The sequence below is a fragment of the Populus trichocarpa genome, chromosome 4 (genome assembly GCF_000002775.5).
Source record: "Populus trichocarpa isolate Nisqually-1 chromosome 4, P.trichocarpa_v4.1, whole genome shotgun sequence".
Lineage (NCBI taxonomy): Eukaryota > Viridiplantae > Streptophyta > Magnoliopsida > Malpighiales > Salicaceae > Populus > Populus trichocarpa.
In genome coordinates, this window is record NC_037288.2 from 19,090,058 (window position 1) to 19,109,954 (window position 19,897).

The 19,897-nt window shown below is 34.0% G+C and overlaps 3 protein-coding genes across 3 annotated transcripts; 2 read left to right on the forward strand and 1 right to left on the reverse strand.

Moving 5' to 3' along the window:
- Positions 1-2,786: 2,786 nt before the first annotated feature.
- Positions 2,787-6,820, reverse strand: LOC7470407 (chloroplast protein FOR GROWTH AND FERTILITY 2). Its single transcript, XM_002306150.4, has 2 exons — positions 6,339-6,820; positions 2,787-3,812 (listed from the first exon to the last, which is right to left on the reverse strand). The coding sequence occupies exons 1-2, from the start codon at positions 6,606-6,608 to the stop codon at positions 2,973-2,975; spliced, it is 1,110 nt and encodes a 369-aa protein (XP_002306186.4). The 5' UTR covers positions 6,609-6,820; the 3' UTR covers positions 2,787-2,972.
- A 2,068-nt stretch (positions 6,821-8,888) lies between these two features.
- LOC7453649 (glycerate dehydrogenase) lies at positions 8,889-11,723 on the forward strand. Its single transcript, XM_002305488.4, has 13 exons — positions 8,889-9,096; positions 9,203-9,286; positions 9,376-9,516; positions 9,606-9,727; positions 9,827-9,908; positions 10,242-10,314; positions 10,395-10,486; positions 10,584-10,658; positions 10,750-10,857; positions 10,953-11,030; positions 11,127-11,171; positions 11,278-11,392; positions 11,488-11,723. Exons 1-13 carry the CDS (start codon positions 8,974-8,976, stop codon positions 11,508-11,510), a joined length of 1,161 nt encoding a protein of 386 aa, XP_002305524.4. The 5' UTR covers positions 8,889-8,973; the 3' UTR covers positions 11,511-11,723.
- A 4,577-nt stretch (positions 11,724-16,300) lies between these two features.
- LOC7470408 (SKP1-like protein 1A) lies at positions 16,301-17,785 on the forward strand. Its single transcript, XM_002305489.4, has 2 exons — positions 16,301-16,694; positions 17,262-17,785. The coding sequence occupies exons 1-2, from the start codon at positions 16,383-16,385 to the stop codon at positions 17,433-17,435; spliced, it is 486 nt and encodes a 161-aa protein (XP_002305525.3). The 5' UTR covers positions 16,301-16,382; the 3' UTR covers positions 17,436-17,785.
- The last annotated feature ends 2,112 nt before the right edge of the window (positions 17,786-19,897 follow it).

Consider the following 19,897-nt stretch of genomic DNA (forward strand, 5'->3'; position numbering starts at 1 on the left):
GAAAAAAAATACTATAAAAGGCCACATATTATAAATATTATTTGAAAATAATTTTTTTTTTTCAAAAATAAAATTTATCTATATGAAAGAAAAAAATTTATAGATGACTCAAATTTTTTTAAAAAAACTTTAATTGCATAATAAAAAATAATTATTATTTAAAAGAGGCTCTCTAAATAAAATAAAAAAGAGAAGGAAGAGAAGGATATTGATATAAATATAAATAATTTTTTTTGAAAAAAAAAACATAAAAAAAACCTGGTGCTGCCAGGTCTAGTCCATTTTGTTAGAGCTGCATGAATGAGTTCTTATTTGTTTTTGCATCTTGGGCATATTCCACTTTAAATTTTTAATTTTTTTTGCGGAATATTGGGATTTAAGGTTTGTTTTACTCAAAACCTGTTTTTAACTCATTTTGACCCAAAACACATAGAAAACATTTAAGAAATGGTGATAAACCTATTGCATTGAAAAAACCAAAAACTCATCCAAAAAATCAAAATTAACTTGAAATAAAAAATATATTCGAGCTCAAATTTGTTTTTTCACGAACTTTAAAGGTAAAAAAAACCTAATATAGAAAAAAAAGGTTAGACGCTACTAGGCTTGACCCATTTCTTTAGGGCTCGCGCGACTGATTTTTTTTTTTTTGGCATCTTGGGCTGATGACATGTCCACCCTAAATTTTAATTGTTTTTTGCATCTTGGGCAGACCACAGTGGCTGGAAAATCAAGGTTTGAGGTTTTTTAACCTCAATTTGTTTTTCAATTTATTTTGATCAAAATCACAAAAAACACTTTAGAAACTGTGATCAACCTATCCATAACATTGAAAAAACTAAAAAACCGTTCTAAAAATCGAAATCAACCCGAAAAAAAATCTATCCAAGCTCAAATTTGATATACTCATATAAAAAAAGGATGTACTCGTGTAAAAAAAGTGTGAGCAACAAATTGATAAAAAAGAAAATTTATGAACAGTGAATTCACAATAAAATATAAAAAGATGCACAATGTAAAAATTTGATATCTACTGCAATGGTTCAGACCATATGTTTTTGAACTTCCTTGGGGGTTGCCTGTTCATTTCTTGGAAAATAGTTAAAAGATAGCTTTGTCCCCCGTTTCAAAAAAGTTAAAGCATGTGTCCATGGATGTTTTGATATTTTCACATTGATTTTTATGTTAATTTCATGACAACCAATGGTGATTTGATATTTTAATGTCAATTAATTAATTAAAAAAAGCAAAAAGTTGGGGTGTGTATTCTATTCTTTATGCGCAAGTGCTTGTTATCTTTGTGGTGTCTCTTAAAAGTGATTTGTTGTAAGTGAGTTTTTTCTTTTTTTTTTCTTTCTCTTATCCTGAAAAATACAGATTGGTTCTTTTTGTTATTGATATTTTAATTTCAGTCCTTAATCTTTTCATTTCTAAATTTATCATTGATCCTTTTGTTAAAATTTTATTTCTTTTAAATTTAATCTTTCAATTCTAATTTATCATACATAATTTTTTTTATTTGGTCATTTTTCTTTTAATTTTTAATTTTTTTTCTAGGCTATTTTGTAAAAGTTTTGATGGTTTTCAATTTCATCTTTCCATCGAAGTTTATATGATATTATTTTTTCTAATTTGATCATCATTCTTTTGATTTTTTTTTCATTTTGTTAAATTTATTTTCCTTTACAATTTAACTCTCCAAAAAAAACTTTGTTCTTGCACTCTATTTTATCTTTTATTTCAATTTTCACCATCATTGTTTTAATTTCTATTTTTTAGTTTAAATCCTTTTGTGTAATTGATTTTTTTCTCTCGATTTTATCCTTTAGGATTTTTTTGGGGGGGGGGCTTTGAGGTTTTATCATGTATGGTTTTTCCGGTCTAATGATCCAGGTCACATATTTGAAAAGTTAATGCGGGTTAACGTTTTTTTTTCTTTTTTTTGCTTATTTTCTTTTAAGATTTCATCGTTCAACATTATTTTTTTTATTAAAAAAACAGTATTTTGGTTTTCTTCAATTTCTTTTGTATTGGGTTATCCCGATCTCATAGTATATGCCACATGTTTTGTGGGTTAACCACGGTTGGGTCGCTCTTGTTACCCTGGTTACATGTTTATCACGTTACCTCGGTTTGACTTGAGCAAACTTTTTCTTTTTTCTCTTTTTTTATCCAATCACATACTTCCAATGTTTTTTTTCTTTAAAAATATCGTGGTCTTTTTTTTTTTTAAAAAAAAAAATGTATGCCTACTATCATTGCAAAAATTTTTATTTTCTAATTAAAATGAAACCACCTTGTTGAACTTGGTGTGAGTTGGATTGCATCTGCTTCATAGCATGTGCCGCAACTATTTTTCATTTGAAGATAGTGACTGGGAACACAGCTGAAACCATGTTTTTTAAAATTAAAGAAGTTTTTTTTGTTTAAAATAATTTTTTTTAATGTGCTAATATAAAAAGCATTTTTTTTAAAATATTATTTTAATATATTTCCAAATAAAAAAACATTTTAAACTATAACACCATTACATTACTAAACAATCCCGAAATACATTTGCCCGGGAATGGACATGGTATGGCTGGCTATGGCTGCAGATCTATACCTTGGGGAAAACGGATAGGACCAAGCGAATACCACTCGAATGGTGTGCTGCCCACACTAGTCCGGCAACTTTCTTGAAAGATCAACTTCTTTGAGAATATATTTTATAAGGGGGGGCTCAATTGGGGAACCGAGTAGAAATGGCAATGCAGAAATCAAATCAAGCACCAAACAATGATTAATAGATTGAATTCTACCATAAATAAATTATAAATACTTCTCAAAGACACAAGTCTGTTCCTTGCATGCTGAAGAATACACAAACTTGCAAGTTTAATAAGAGAAAAAAAGATGATTCTAAATAAATTAAAATTCCTGTCTAATTATCTTTCTCTAACACTAAAACAGGTAGCTTGCAACCAGGAAGATCAATATAAACTGAATCCGAAAAACTGGCTAATGATAAGGCCGAGGCCGAGGGAAATTGCTACAAGGGAAGAAGCCCATGTCAGTTTCTCTGTTATTCTGGGTATTCGGTCTTTTAATGCTTCACTACATGACCCTATAAACACCGTGTAGCTACCCATTGCAACCACAGTTCCAAACAAGAACATGATTAGAAATGCAGCTCCGGCCAAACGAGAAGGCAATGCCAGTGCAGGCAACACCATCATCAATGCATCTGGCTGTAGCCCATGGACAATACCGGTAGCAAAAGTAGCAAAACCGACCCTTTTCTTCTTCCCTACTGTTGGGGTTTCTAGTGCTTCATAGACACTAACATCACGGTCACCATTTTCTAAGGCAACACATGGAGTTGGGACTTCCGAGGCCTCCCTAATACCCATAGCACCAATAACAAGTAGAGTTATACCGACCACTCTTGTGCCCCATGTTCTGATAACTTCAATGTGGAGTCGGTCCTTTAAGAGTAGAAAGAGCAAGCCAAATATGACCTGACCTGCATCGTGCCCACAACCCCAAAGAGCTCCAACAGCAGCGCTTTCCATCCGGGATCGACCGATTGAGAGTGGAGCCAAAGCAGCAAGGTGGTCAGGCCCTGACAATGTGTGTAAGCAACCAGCAAAGAAACCAGCCCAACCACTGTTCAGTAGTTCAGTTCGCATAAGTTTTGCCCCTGCAGCAGCAGCAGCCCCCCCGGTATTGGCAGCAGTTTGGAAGGTTGCAAAAGCTGGAAAAGCGAAAACTGGGTGGATTAAGAACATAATAATACCAGAAACTACCACGAATATCCCAAGAGTAGCTGCCTGCAGCATTTTGAGAATACAGCAGATTTAGCAATTTTGACAAGATAAAGATGGAATTTTAAGAACATAATCTGGCAGTTCAATAAAAAAATTCAGCAAAATAGTAGGCATGTTCAAATTCTAAATTCACACAGAGGAGTCTGAAATTCCTTTCAAGCGGAACTGAAAGTCCTAAATCCAGGAAATAAAGAGACTGTAACAAAATTGGTACTGTTTCTGCAGGGATGGGAAAAAAAGGTAACTTGTTTCTAGGCCCTAATAATTGTCACAAGTGCCATGACAAAATCAACAAATAGTTCATTTTTCTCAACAAGAAGAAAAAAGTCCATGTCACTAATTACCAAGGACGATGCAAACTCAACTGTTGGGATCACAAGGCATAAAATACCCAAACCTACTCAATTTCGAACAAAAAGAAATCTAGTAAGTGCTTCTAGCCATTGCCTTGTATGGAAAAATTAAGACACAATTTCTACAGCAATAATTTTTTTGGTCTCAAAAGAGCAATCAAATACAAGTAATGACAAATCTACAAGTTATGGAGGTCTATATTCAGGTAACTTAGATCCTTCAGCAATTAGATAATTAAACTTCCACAGCATGCAAATCACATTTTAATCTTGACATATCACACGGGGCTACCTCCAAGCTAAAAGAACCAAAATAAAACTTCTCTTGGAACAACTACAGATATGAAAAGAGAGTGATATGGAGGGATATGATCAAAATGCATCTCTGTTGAATGACAAATCATAAGGTAACAGAATATTTGGAGGCTTACAAATTACCAATCAGAATCGAGTCCTTTCAATTTGAGTTTAGTTTTTCACCAAAAAAATGTAAACAATGAATTACTTAGAACTAATCCAACTTGACTTGAGCTTCTACAATAATTGGAACTAAACCAGTGTTTGCAATGCAGTGCATTTCTACCTGCATCACCTGAGACACCAAATTCACAAGAGAATTTAAGCATTTCGGTGATTAAACAATAACTTAAACAGCATTTCGATGCCACCTTAAAATGAAAGCATTATAAACTACACACTGAAATCCCAAGGAAATTATTTTCAAGAACACAAGCCATGCTACACGCCCATGATTCCAGTTTCATATCAAACACAGACATTTATTTAATTTCAGTAATTCCCCTTCCCCTTCAACTACTTTACATAGATAGCTTATTATTACTCCAAATTTTACACTTCATGCCACCATCCCATAAACCTCAACCCTAGTAGATACTTCATACTAGTCCATCATCACCAAAAATCCATAAAAGGACCTCTTTTTACTCAAGTTATTCAACTATGATCTCTCATGGGAATTCATTCAAGGATAATATGAACTAGAGATACCTTTAAAGCATTCCATCATAACAAGCATTGTTATATATCAGCACAATGGAACATATGAACGTGGTAATTGCATATTTAGTTAGATTCCACTCCTTTCAATCTGAGCTTATTTTTCAGAAGACAATGTAATCAGTGAACTCCTTAGAACTAAAGCATCACGACTTAAGTTTTCTATAATAATTGTAACTAAAGCAAACTCTATCGTGTAGTGGAATTCTCTGCATCAATGGCAACTTCAAATACACGAGTCAGGGGATTTGCACATTTCAGTGTCTAGAACAGAACTCACAACACAACGCTGCCTTAAGAACAAAAGCATAATAAATTACATATTCAAATCCCATTGTGGTCATGTTGAAGCATTCACACCATGCTTCTCACCAACGTGTCCAATTTCTTATAAAACGAGCCAAAAATATTCATTTTCAGCAATTCCCCTCTCCTTCCCCTTCTTTATTTTACAAACACGGTCCAATTGAAACCAAATATTTCACCCCTGTACTTCCGTTCCACAATCCTCAAATCTAGAAGGAATTAGTCCATCATCTAAAAATCCACAAAAAAGACCACTATTTCACAATATCATGGCCTGAATTGTTCAATTATGATTTCTCATGGAATTCATTCTAGTGATATTTAAAACCTTCCCATCACAACCAACCATCAAAGTATCAATATAATTTCCCTTGCATTGAACATCCTAGTATGTACTAGCCCATCATCACTACAAATCTACAAAAAAGACCAATCTTCTTACCACAACACCGCCTCAAATAATTATACTATGGTTTCTAATGTGAACTTATTCAAGTGTAACGTAAGCTAGCCATATGTAAAGCCTTCCTATCATAATAAACGTAGCTAACTATAGACAAAACTCTCTGTTCAACTAAAAATCCCAGCAGGCATTAGTCCATCACCTCTAAAACATAAGACTCCTTGAAAAGACCAGTCTTTGTACAGTACCATTGCCTCGTAAAAATCAATTATGATTTGTGTTGGCAGTTCATTCAACGACACCACAAACTTATGATATCTAAAGTCTCATGATCATAACAAACATAGTAAATCAACCAACTGTCCAATTAAGTTGCAACATTGCACAAAAATTAATTCTGCACTGCATAAAAAACAGAACTTTAGCCAAACAACCACACAAACTCAATACCTTAGACTTCACAGAAACTCCACCAACGATCTGTTTGACATGGTTGGATTTTGGCGTCGACCCAGTTGAAGAATCAACCTGAAGAGGTGGGGTTGATGGATTCTCATATTTGCAAGAGACCGAGTTGACTCTCCTGAACCCAGGCCTTGTCAACGAGGGAAAACCAAGTTTTGGTGACTCAAGTTTGCTGAGTCTAGGGAGCAAAGGAGTGGGCCTTTTGAGGTGGGTTTTTAAGGGAGTAGAAGGAGGAGAATACAGAAGCCTCTCCATGACTTCTCTCTGTGTGCGGAGAGGTAAATATTTTGCAGAGAGAAGGAGAGAGTACGGGGTTTGGCGAGGATAAAGTTATGGCTGACAGAGTTTAACTTTAACTGAAAATTGAAATTTTGTGATTTTACATGGAAAACATGTTTTATTGCTAAACATACGGCAAACCCTGAATTTAAATTGCCATGCAGCTCAAATCTTACCGATTTATCAGTACAATCTTCCCAATACAGGGAAGTGGGTTATATGCTTCCAAATATGACAAAATTTTAAATCTTAGCCCTATTGTTTTGTTTTTTCTTTGTTGGCTAAAATTAAATTTCTACCATATATACAACAAATCTCTTTGTACACTTAAAGCTCAAAAACCCAAATTTCTTGTTTCATTAAAAAAAAAAAACAAAATTTGTCCCCATTGCACTACACTACTCAATATTTATTTGGAAAAAAAATAGTGTAATTTCACTTACAAAATTGCTACGCTTGACAATGCATTTTGATCTGGTTTAAGAAAACCTTGACTTAGTTCAATTTTATTCGAGTTCTTTCATTATACAAGAAAAATCACATGGTATCTCATATTTTTTCTGTTCTTAAACACGAAAGAGAAAAAAAGGATAATGTTTAAAAAATGAGAAATTGTCCTCTGAGACAAGTGATATTGTGTCTTGGAGACAAGTCAGATCGTGGTTTACTCAATAATTCAACTTCGAGAATACAAGTCCACCACCGATGATATCATAATTCATAACTGACCAGTCTTAAAAGTAAAACAGTGGGGTTTGAGCAGGCTATGGGAACCATGCACGTTCAGAGTGAGATACGTTTTAGGTGAAGATCTTTTCCCTTTTGGAACATAGTAGGTGAAGTTGGGAGCCATGACAAATAAGACTTGGCTTTTTTCTTCGTTTTTCAATAGTTTGGTGGTATTTTCGGCTAGCTCGTGGCAAATGTCCGTTCCACCCATTCTTAGGAATTGAACCATGGTTAGTGGTCATGCTACTACTAAAAGAAGCTAGGGTTCTTGCTATCGTGAGACCTGGAGTTTTGGATATCACAAAGGATAAGTAAGGTTATCTCTGAATTCTAATCAGTTGTTCTAAGTGTGTGTAGTCCACAATTGAGCACATCAAAGTTCAAATACAGACAGGCTCATGCTGGCACATAGGCTCCTCGCTTTGGCATGCGCTCGGCACACGCAAAACAGAGTGCCAATCAGTAATTTAGTTGAGCCACCGTTCCACACTGGATTTTGCCATATTTGGCGAGTGCTGCAGGGATGGTCCTTTAAATCTGATGCATTTGATCCAGTGCTGGCATTTTGTTCACATCGGAGAAGAAAAAAGGATAGAAAACTCAATTTCTTTGGCTCGGTTGTAGTGAAAAAAAAGTTAGGGTGCTTCGTAAAAGAAACGCCCAGTACTTGGAATCAGAGGAAATTTTGTTTTTATCAAAAAGTTGGTCGATTTTTTTTCTTGTTTTGCAGTGGACCGAGTCAGAACGGAAGCACGCATTAATTTTTCTAAAAGCAATTCTTACAACATGTTGTTGATCAAAGCAATTTGATGACAAATAATTGGTTTACCATTTATTTTCATGATTGATAAATGGAACTTATGGTTCCCTTTGACTGCTGAATCAATCCACGAATAGGGCTAGCCACGGCCCTTTACTGTTGCTACACAAAAGTGGTCTGTATATGGTGGCTCTCAAGTCTGAATTGATTAAGCCTGGTCCAACTGAGGCTCGAGCCATTCCATGATCCAGGCTAATCTGATGGGATTGATTTCTGGTTTTCTGGTCGTATCTCCGAAATTATTTTCATAGTAGTTAGCCAATGAAAGGTTTACTCTTGCCATGGCTTGTAGAGAATTCTCCACAAGGACCATATCAGATGACCTCTAAGCTAGCATTGTCCAAACAACTTGGGTTATTTCCGTCATTTACTAAAAGTGATAAAAGCAACCTTATGTGTCAAACTTACACAAGTGCCATCTCACCATTATCTTTATACCAAATGGAAGGTCCAAAACTTCCGAGCCACAATGACTCAACACAACACCACCACAAAACACCCTTCATGGCTCTATCCTAATAGACCACACCCAATCACTAACCAACCTCCCATATCATCTTGCACCCCATTAACAGATAGCAAATCAGAAGTTTCCAAAGTCAACAGCCAAAGCGAAAAGCCTAACCTCATTGGACAAGACTTTGGATATAGTGTGTGCACCACCACATTATAGCAATTTTGTCTTACTAACTAGACTACCAGAAATTTAAAAAGGCCACTCACTTGTAATGCAATGTACTGTGCCCCTCACATTCTTTATTGAGCTCTGGTGCTTCTAGCTAGGTAGCTTCAATGGCAAAACCAATTTCAATTGAAGTCTACAATCCAAATGGCAAGTACAGGGTTGTTAGCACCAAATCAATGCCTGGAACTCGCTGGATCAATCTCTTGATTGAGCAAGACTGTCGTGTTGAGGTAATTTACTTGATGTCTGTAAAGGGCCATCTTTGTTTTTCAATTTCTTAAAACGATTTTGTGAATTTGACAGACTTTTGTTTTTGTTGGCTTTAATGTCTACTAGATATGCACCCAGCAGAAAACAATACTGTCTGTTGAGGATATTATTGCTCTAATTGGTGATAAGTGTGATGGTGTAATAGGCCAGGTAATTCATTAATTTCTTATGTGGGTTCATGTTGGAAATTGCTGTTTACATGTTTAAGAACTGTGGTTTTGTACTATTTGGTGATTCAGTTGACAGAAGATTGGGGGGAGACATTATTTGCAGCATTAAGCAGGGCAGGTGGAAAGGCATTTAGTAACATGGCTGTTGGTTACAATAATGTTGATGTAAATGCTGCTAACAAGCATGGTGTTGCTGTTGGAAATACTCCTGTAAGTTCAATCTCTTTTATACATGTTTTGAGCAAGTCTGGAATTCCTGGGGGCAAGTGAATTGATTGACGGGTTGGTTATTTGGTTAGGGAGTGCTTACAGAGACAACTGCAGAGTTGGCAGCATCACTTTCTTTAGCTGCTGCTAGAAGAATTGTTGAAGCAGACCAGTTCATGAGGGCAGGCTTATACGATGGATGGCTTCCTCACCTGTATGACTCCAATCATCGCTTGTCTTAACATGTGTTAGATTCCAAGTGATTGTGTAAATGCAGTTGTATGACTATTTGATTTGGTCATGTTTTTTGTAGGTTTGTTGGAAACTTGCTCAAAGGACAAACTGTTGGTGTCATTGGAGCTGGTCGCATTGGATCCGCTTATGCCAGAATGATGGTAATCTCTTGATTCTGGGTATATCATATGTAATTCCTTTTAAAGACCTGGCTTGGAGTAGCTGAATTTCCGAGTCAACTGGATTGTTTAGTGGACTCACATATCAAGCTTAGCAAATCAATTTAATTAGAGTTGATACACATATATAAGCATTAATCTGCTGTTAAAGAAAACTTTGATGGCACGAGGCAGTCCACGCTAGTTCATAGCGCAATTTCATGTCGTAAAACATGCTGTGAATGAATGTTTAAGGATTTTTGTACTTTGCCAGAAATTATGGTTTTGAAATCGCAGACCACATGTTTAAATATACTCTTTCCTTCTTTATTACAGGTTGAAGGGTTCAAAATGAATCTTATTTACTATGATCTCTACCAATCCACACGCTTAGAGAAGTTTGTTACAGGCATGCTTCTGAGAATCTATCAAAATTATTTACTTTTCAATTCCTCTTTGTAGTCATAATAGTATGCTTTGTGATTGCAGCTTATGGTGAATTCCTAAAAGCTAACGGCGAGCAGCCAGTTACTTGGAAAAGAGCAGCCAGCATGGATGAGGTGCTTCGAGAGGCAGATGTGGTGGGAATCCTTTGCTGATAATTTGTGTCTTACAATGCTCTTAAGTTTGATTTTTGTCTATTCAAATAATATGGATTGCCATCGGTGTTCATTGTAGATAAGTCTTCACCCAATATTGGACAAAACCACTTACCATTTGATCAACAAGGAAAGCCTTGCAACAATGAAGAAGGTAACTATTTGAAGCAATGTTCTTGTAGACACCGAGAGTTATTTGAGAAGGCAAACCTTAGCACTGAGCAAATTACCTTCTGCATCTGTAGGAAGCAATCCTTGTAAACTGCAGTAGGGGTCCAGTGGTTGATGAAGTAGCCCTTGTAGAGCATTTGAAACAAAATCCTATGTTTCGTGTTGGCCTTGATGTCTTTGAGGTAACTGAACTGGACTTCTCTGTCTCAATTTTTGTCGATGAAAGCGAAACCACCATTAAGTCATGCATGATTGTTCTCCAATTCTTTTGTATCAGGATGAACCTTACATGAAGCCCGGGCTTGCTGACATGAAGAATGCTGTTGTTGTACCTCACATTGCTTCTGCTTCCAAGGTAAAACTGATAGATACATGATTTGACCGAGGTCATTAAGGCTTTCCATGGCCAATCAGTGACATTAACAAATATTTCGCCTCGTTGGTTTTGTAGTGGACTCGTGAAGGAATGGCAACACTAGCTGCTCTGAATGTCCTGGTACGTTGAAATTTAGAAAAAAATCAAACAAGTAGCTCCAGAGCCATTTTCAAGTTCATTTAGCTGATGTTTAATCCCTATGTTTTGGCTGCTCTCTGTATTGCAGGGAAAGATTAAAGGGTATCCAGTGTGGGGCGATCCGAATGGGGTAGCACCATTTTTGAATGAGAATGCTCCTCCACCTGCTGCAAGTCCAAGTATTGTGAACGCAAAAGCCTTAGGTAATGCAAAGGACTTGGATAATTGTTTGCCAAGTGAATCTCCAGTCTCCACATTTGAGGCATCTCTTGACCTTGTTATCTTGCTTTTGCCACAGGTCTACCTGTTTCAAAGCTATAAATCATGGAAGGCTGATCATCATCTAGGGGCCTTGTGGTTTATAATGTGTGTGTTTCTGAATATCGGATCATGGTCTCTACTATGATTTTCTCTTGGTAGATGCATAACAACCGTGTAATGAGTATTATGAACTTAAATAGCAATATTTTGCTCTGAGCTTATGTTGTTGACACTATGCTTTAAGCTATTTGGATTTGGTGGGTTAATTTCTCAGTTCAATTTTTAAAATTTTAATTGTTTTTCAAAGTATTTTTAACTTGAAAATCCATTTAAAAAAATATTTTTTTATTTTTAACATAAAAACAATATAAAAACATAAAAAAATTAATTTAAAATAAAAAATAATATATATAAAATAAAACATTCCAAAATGTATCGTGTTCTACCATGATTCGGCTGTGTAGATCATGATGCTGTTATTGGAATCGGTTCACTCATCTGGTGTGCAAAAATCACTACTCGTAGCATTCTTTGATATAACAACATATTCTACAAATATACTCTTAGACTAGGGTGTGAAAGTAAGTTCTAGATTATGAGTTGTTAATTTTAGATTTGATAGGTAACCCTTGAGGTTTGATTTAAAAGAGATTCTTCCCCATGTTATTATCTTAATTCCAAAAGGAGGATATAAAAAAGAAATTTCTCCCAACGATTCCAATCCGAGTGTAATTACCCATTAACGACCTGACTAAGAAAAGATCTATTAATTAGCCTTAGAAATCATTAAAAAAAAATAGCCACGCAATGATTAATGAATCCGCCTCGTTTGTTTGTTGGAAAGTAATTTTTTTTTTAAAGTAAATTTAGGAAAAGTGAATTATTTTCCGATGTTTGGTAGTGTAATGAAAAATAAGTTTGAAAATACTTTCCAGTGTTTGGTTATGTCATGGAAAATGAGCTGGAAAATAACTTATTAATGCTTTATTTTTTTCAAGTTTATTAAAATAATGAGGAACACATCTTACAAATTAAAAAGTTGAATGAGAATGTAATTGAAAAAAAAAATATAATTTCATAAATTATCTCAAATAAAATAAATAATAATCAAAATAATAGAGATCAAATCTAAAAAATAAAAAAATTAAAAGATGAAGAAATAAAAATAATAATAATTAACATTTTATAAATTATTTCAAATAAAATAAGTAACAATCAAAAGAATGAGGATCAAATTTGATAGATAAAAAATCTCAATTAAAAAATGATAAGGGAAAAGCAAATAACAATTATAAAAATGAGGACCAAAATTAATATAAAAATTAAATTCTAAGGGATGAAATTGAAAAACAAATATTCAAAATAAAATATATATAGCAATCAAAAGTTTGAGGACCAAATTTGATATAATCAGCAAATAATATGACATTTCTAAATTTTTCATAACTTCCGGAAAGTGTTTTCCGTCCAAAATAAAAAGAAAATACTTTTCTGAAAACCAAGCCAAACTTTCTTTTGACCGGAAAGTGTTTTCCGTTGACCAATTTTCCTAAGGGCAAATAAACACAGGAAAGTTTGGAAAATAATTTCCCGAAAATTATTTTCTGGAAAACAAACACAGCCGAAAAGTGAAAAAAAAATACAATGTACATTAAAGCTGACTCTTATGTGCCCCTAGTGATCGTTCACAAATTATTAATTACAATTAAAGCAATATCGTATCTTAATTACTTTAAAATGTAATTAGCATGACATTATGATGGATTCAATATGTTTTATATATATATATATAAATTATTTTTAACTAAAATTTATATTTAAAAAGACCAAAAAGCAGGGTGATAATCCAATTATTTCTGGGCTCAGCTTATATGTAGGTCTAGCAACTACGTCCTAGGACTCAACATCTCGCCTAGCCTAAATAGATATAGAACTGATAATGTTTCTAGGTCTCATATTAGGCCGAAAGACTCTGTTTTTTTCTTCTTCTCGCGACCCTTAACATAAAATATTAAGTTCAAGAATATTCATCTCTCTCACCTGTAGATGTATAAAAGTCTTCAAAAGGTCTTACAATTTATTCCTCATTAATGATGTATAAGTGATATTTATCCCTAAGTAATGATGTGTAAGAGATATTTATCTCTTTTTAATGCAGGTGTCAAGGATATTTTTTTCTTGTTAGTGCTATCAGAGAAAAATGACACTCAAGCCCCTCCTTTCCACAAAAGAATAACACTCATGAGTTATAAAGATTTTATGAATCCTTTAATGAAAAAAGGGTTCACAATCTTTATTCTTTATCGTATATTTATTTTCAAAATCTCTCTAAAATATTATTGTTTTTTTTCTAAAAAAAATACTTACTTAAATATCAGAAAGTTCACATTTCCACTAAAAGGGATCTTTTACATATATTAGCCACTGACCACCTTGACTTACCAGGCACCAGTCAACTTAGCTAGGAGAATGAGTCAGATTGTTAAAACCAAGAGATTAACTGATTATCCAATACATAAGTCTTGTGTTTAAGCTACTTGGATTCTTTAGGACATCATCATTGACGTCATCTAGAGGGATGAAACAAAAGGCCAATCCATTTAAAAATGTCATCAACTATTCTTTTATAACTATTTTTTTTTCTACATCCCTAATCATTATCAATGATAGATGGTTATGATATGTTTTAGATGGAACGTATTACGGACCTCCTTACAGCTGCTAACATAACTACTCTATCAGAGCATAAACAACTCTTCAATTAGGTTCAACTCCTTATAAAGATAGTGCTAGTCATTCAAGGGATACTCGAGCCCAACAAGCTTAATATAATAACTTGGAACCAATTTCTATTATGGGTTTTAACGATTTTCGTGTTAAACTTGTATCGTGTTTAACACTAACATACCAGCCAAGAAAAGCTTCACGAAGCTATAACATCACTAAACCAGGAGGATGATGTGCATTCTTATGATCTCATTGATGATACCAATAAAGTTCCTTTAACAAGAAATACTACTTTAATGATCAAGAATGCTCCAAATCAGCTTGGAAGACATGATCTACTACAATATTAGATGTACACTGGTTGTGAGAGAATCAGAAGGCTATATAGCCTTTTTATTGCTCTAGGTTAATATAACTTCTCCTATTTGACCGAGGCCTTGTGAGACAAATAAATCCAGGCTATATATTTTTGTCGACTTCATGAATGTTATTGGAACCTTGAAAGCTTAAAAGTTTTCCACAAGTGGAAATAGAGTGTTGGTTCAAACCGTAAAACTTGTAAAGTCTCTTTGGCAACTATCCAAGGAAAAGTGAGTCAATTATCCAAAATACATCTAATAAAGAAACTCTATTATCTCCTCACTTGTGGAATTAAGAACATGATCTCAATAGAAACTCGATACCCAAGTTATTGAGTTGGTTATACCTCAGAGGGTAATAAAATGTATCATAGTCAAAGACTAACAATGAAAGTTTTTTTATGTATGAATTAACTTGTTCAAAATAACAATGTTTTAATTTTCTCCATGTGATGCTTAAGGGAAATGGTCTCATAACTCTTTCAAGGATGGGATGAACTCAGTCTTTCAAGGATGGGATCAACATATTTTATATATGTTATTTTGTCTAAAATCCATGTTTAAAAAGACCATAGACAAGGTGATAAGCTAACATCTACGGGCTCAACTACGCACTAAGCCCACATATATATAGGTTTGGCAAACTATAGATCCAACATGCTGGGGCTTTGCATATTGCATAGCCCAAATGGATATAGAACTAATTATCTTTCTAAACTTCATATTGGGTCACAAGACTTCACTTTTTTTTTTTCTCGTGATCTTTAACATAAAACGTTAAGGTTAAAGATACTCATTTATCTACACTCCTAGATTTAAAAAAGTCTTCAAAAAACCCTACCACTTATCCTTGAATAATGATGTGTAATGACTATTTATCATTCATTAATGATATGTAAAAGATATTTATCTCTCATTAATGTATGTGTTAGTTAGTGATATTTTCCCTCAGTAATGATATTAGGGCAAGATGGTACTCCAACCTCTTATTTCCGTAATAAAACAAGGTTCATAAGCTATAAAGACCTTATGAATCCTTCAATGAAAATAGGTTCACAATCTCTATTCTTTACTGCATATTTATTTTTAGAGTTTTTCTCTAAAATATCATTATTCTTTATCTTAAAAGATACTTAAGCATCGAAGAGTTTTTAAATCCTTCAAAAAAGACTTTTTATAGATACCGACAACCTTAGTTTATTAGACACCAACCATCAACCACTTTAATCATAAAGAATGAATCAAATTATTAAAATTAAGAAATTAACTAATTAATTAACGTATAAGCATTTAAAAAAAAATAGATTCTTTAGTACATCATCATATGCAATGCCTATTCATATAATCACTCGATTAATATTACGTTGGATTACGCTTACTCACAAAATAAATAAAAACTTTGTAGACCACTTGATAATAATAATTTATTGCTACCTTATCTTTATTCTTTGCCCCGTTTATCTCTCAAAATAAAATAACCCACCCACCAACCAAAATTTATTGATCCCTGGGCACAAAACCGTAATTTCCTCCTCAAATCGCAACCAAACAGGAGGGAGAAACTAAAGAACAAACTTCCCAAAATGCCCTTTTCCTTCTCCGTGTTTACAAAGGATTCTTCAAAACCAACCCCTTTTTTAGCTTATTAAAAATCAGGACCTAAACGTAATACCCTGTCATATCCGAATCCGAAACACACACCAATTCCCAAAACCGACACCGTTTCAGGTACCAAAAATTCTTCTATAAAAACGACCCTTCCCCTTTCACTATCAAATAACAATTTCAGTTTCTGATTTCTCTTGCTAGACTAATCTAGGGTTAGGGCTTTTATCTCTTTCCCAATATGTCAGAATCAAAGAAAATCACCCTCAAATCATCCGATGGCGAGACATTCGTCGTCGATGAAGCGGTCGCCGTGGAGTCACAAACCATCAAACACATGATTGAAGATGACTGCGCCGATAACGAGATCCCGTTGCCTAACGTGACAAGCAAGATTCTTGCTAAGGTTATCGAGTACTGCAAGAAACATGTGGAAGCTGGTTCTGATAAGGAGAAGAATGTTACAGGTGTTGCTGAGAAGGATGAGTCTTTGAAGAGTTGGGACACCGAGTTTGTCAAGGTTGACCAAAATACCCTCTTTGACCTCATCCTGGTAAGGGTTCGAGTTTCCTTTTTGACCCTTTTTTTATATTTATTAATTTCTCCTTGTTTGAGTTCTCTGCCTGGTATTTTGTTTGCAGATTTTTTTCCTATTTGGTTTCATGGAAAATATTAAAAAAAAAACGATAATTTTTATTGAGTTTCTGGGGATTGTGTTTTATGCTATGACAGTTTTTTTTTTTTTTTTTGCCTGTTTGCTTTCAACTATTATTAGTTTATGACTCCCTTGCGCTAGAAAGTGTGGAAAGAAGGATCTTTTGTTTTCTACTTTTTGATTCTTTTAGATAAAATTTGATGTGAAATTTGGAGGGAAATAAGCCTTATGTTTGTTTCCGGCTTCAATGTATAATTCATGGCGGTTGAGCTTTGACGGCTTGCTTATGGCAATCGAATTAATAGTTTGGTATATGTGGGTCAGTTGCCAGGTATCTGTATTTGAATACTCTCATATGAGATTATCCTTTTCTAAGCTGTTGCTAGTTATCATTTTCTGTGTATTTGTTTGTTATGCATACACTGTATGTGAATTACCATGGCTAACTTCTAATGTTGTTTTCAGGCAGCTAACTATCTGAACATCAAGGGCTTGCTAGATTTGACCTGCCAGACTGTGGCTGACATGATCAAGGGGAAGACTCCAGAAGAGATTCGCAAGACATTTAACATCAAGAATGACTTCACTCCAGAGGAAGAAGAGGAGGTGCGCAGGGAGAACCAGTGGGCATTTGAGTGACGGTTCAAGCTGTCCTCACAATGTGGTTCATACTATGATAGGAAGTGTTATATAAATTGCTATGCTGCTCTATTATTTTCTCTAGCTAGTAGTAAGTTAATGTCTAGTTTTAAGGTTGAGGTCTTTTCACAGACTGGTGGAGTATTGCTTCAGACTTCCTCCCTATGGAGCTTAATTGAAGTTTGTCAGCGAACCTCTTTCTTATCACAACATGATCAGATTTTATGTATGCAATTCATACTTAATCTGTCCTTGCTTAATTGATGCCTATGAATTGTCGTGCATTTTATCAAACAACTCTGTCGAATGCCAAGTTATGATTTATCTAAGCAACTCTTTGTTCTTTGCTACTTGTTTCCGTGCCCATGGGGATGACTCTTTGTCATTGCAATGATTTAACAGCTTAGTTTTTACTCATCATGTGGTTTCGTCCGTTTATGGCTTGTGTGTGTATAGCTCTCTCTAGCCAAAGCCTTTTTTTATTATTATTATTCACTAAGAGTTTTTGAATACAAGTGAAAACCGAATAATTCCAATGGATGCTGGTAAGAAAACAAAGTGCAGGGAAACAAGCTGTTTAGCAGAGGCTCAACAACAATCTTAAGCATATTGTTGTAGCTCAGCAGCCTACCCAGCCGATGTTTTTCTTAATTTATTTACATCCCTTGCCACTGGGGTCCATTCATGTGTGAATAAATCTCCAATCAGTGAAGCGCACAATTTCAAGATGCAAACAGAGAAACAATCCTTTTCATATCATTGTGATAATACGTGGGATCTTCTTGGCTCTAATCCAATGTACCTTGAAACATTATTCATTTGCACCGGTAAAGTCTCAACTCCTATAGTCAATCACAATATCGCTAAAATAGTAAAATCTTGTTTTTTTATATATATAAAAAGCGACAGATAACTTTTTACTTTATCGTGAAGAAAATCCTTTGTTTTTAACGGAATGTTATGAATTGTGATCATATACAAGTTATGAATCTCTACAGGGTTAATTTTTTTCTCCTTTATTTAGTTTTGCTTGTTCAGGAATCAATTTACGGAATGTCAAATCCATTTAGAAATCCAGGTAGAATGAGAAGAGTAGATAGAGATCGAGTTTTTCTTCATGACAAAGTGTCATTATTAGGAAAAAGTTATCTATCGCTTTATGTATATGAGATTAGATCATAGCAGTACGGTAGTAACTAGATTTGTACTGCGTGTTCCGCCAAGTCTGAAAATAAAAAATCATGAATCTCATTAAATATGTAATTAGAGGATGTTTAGAGTGTGGTTGTGAGTGTTTTTCAAATAATTTTTCGTATTAAAATATATGTTAATGATGTTTTTTTATTTTTTAAAAATTATTTTTGACATCAGCATATCAAAACGATCCAAAACGTACAAACCATATTAAATTTTAGCAAAAATAAAAAAATTTCAAATTTTTTGAGAACGCGAATTGAACCGCGACGTTCCTTTAGTTGAATTGAAACATGAAACTTAATTATTATATTAATATTAAAAAATAAAAAATATATATAGATAAATATGAGTTAACTAACAAACTTCCACGTCATCATAAACGCATAATTAAAATAATCTAATAAAAAAATAAATAATAATAATAATTAAGCATAGTGACCCAGTATCTCATTGCAACAATGTAACATAAAACATAAGATTAAAAAATTAATTCTTTCGAGCAACATATATTACGTGAATGTGAAAAATCATTTGGAGAATTATTAATTATAGATAGTAATCCTAAAAATAATTATTAATTTAAGATTTGGTAATTAAGCAAAGATTTGACTTTTGGTAATGCGCGCCATGCTGTAAAAAGATATGATCTCTTCTTTGTTGGTTTCCCAGCCTTCGATCCTGTTGAATGCTGAAAAGAAAAAATAGCTGTCACATCCTAATAGTAAGAATTTAACTATTCCTTTCTTATTAATTTGATAAATAAAAATTTAATTTATAAATTCATATACCCAAATTTGGTACTCACAGTCGATTTCAACTACTTAAACTCTAAAATATAAAGTAATTTTAGACCAATAAATTAAAAATCAATTTTGTTGTTTGTTGAAAAAGACTTAATACTACAAGAACCAACTCCGTTGATTGGTATTGAAAACAAAATTATAGTGATACATATTTTTTTTTTTTTATTCCACGGTCCAGGTGAAGACCCGCCTTTTTCTGCTTTACTATCTTTATTAGAGGTGATCATTTTCAGTTCGGTTTGGTTTTTATCAAAAAAACCAAACCGAAATTGGTTCAAACCGACCGGTTTTGGTTTGGTTTTTTATGAAAAAACCGGTTCAAACCGGTTTGGCTCGGTTTTTTGCCGGTTTGGCTCGGTTTTTTCCGGTTTGGGTTCGGTTCGGTTTTAGGCTTATAAAACCAAAACCAAACCGGCCGGTTTTTTCAAAATTTTAATCGGTTTAATCTGTTTTTTTTCATGG

What these genes read in the sequence shown, in the direction of transcription:
- LOC7470407 (XM_002306150.4), bottom strand. Translation starts at nt 6,608, where the DNA reads ATGGAGAGGCTTCTGTATTCTCCTCCTTCTACTCCCTTAAAAACCCAC. An exon ending in GAGTTTCTGTGAAGTCTAAG is followed by an intron (nt 3,813 to 6,338) that starts GTATTGAGTTTG and finishes AAAATGCTGCAG; the next exon opens with GCAGCTACTCTTGGGATATT.
- LOC7470408 (XM_002305489.4), top strand. Translation starts at nt 16,383, where the DNA reads ATGTCAGAATCAAAGAAAATCACCCTCAAATCATCCGATGGCGAGACA. An exon ending in CCCTCTTTGACCTCATCCTG is followed by an intron (nt 16,695 to 17,261) that starts GTAAGGGTTCGA and finishes TGTTGTTTTCAG; the next exon opens with GCAGCTAACTATCTGAACAT.
- LOC7453649 (XM_002305488.4), top strand. Translation starts at nt 8,974, where the DNA reads ATGGCAAAACCAATTTCAATTGAAGTCTACAATCCAAATGGCAAGTAC. An exon ending in TTGCTGTTGGAAATACTCCT is followed by an intron (nt 9,517 to 9,605) that starts GTAAGTTCAATC and finishes TTATTTGGTTAG; the next exon opens with GGAGTGCTTACAGAGACAAC. An exon ending in CTTAGAGAAGTTTGTTACAG is followed by an intron (nt 10,315 to 10,394) that starts GCATGCTTCTGA and finishes TTGTGATTGCAG; the next exon opens with CTTATGGTGAATTCCTAAAA.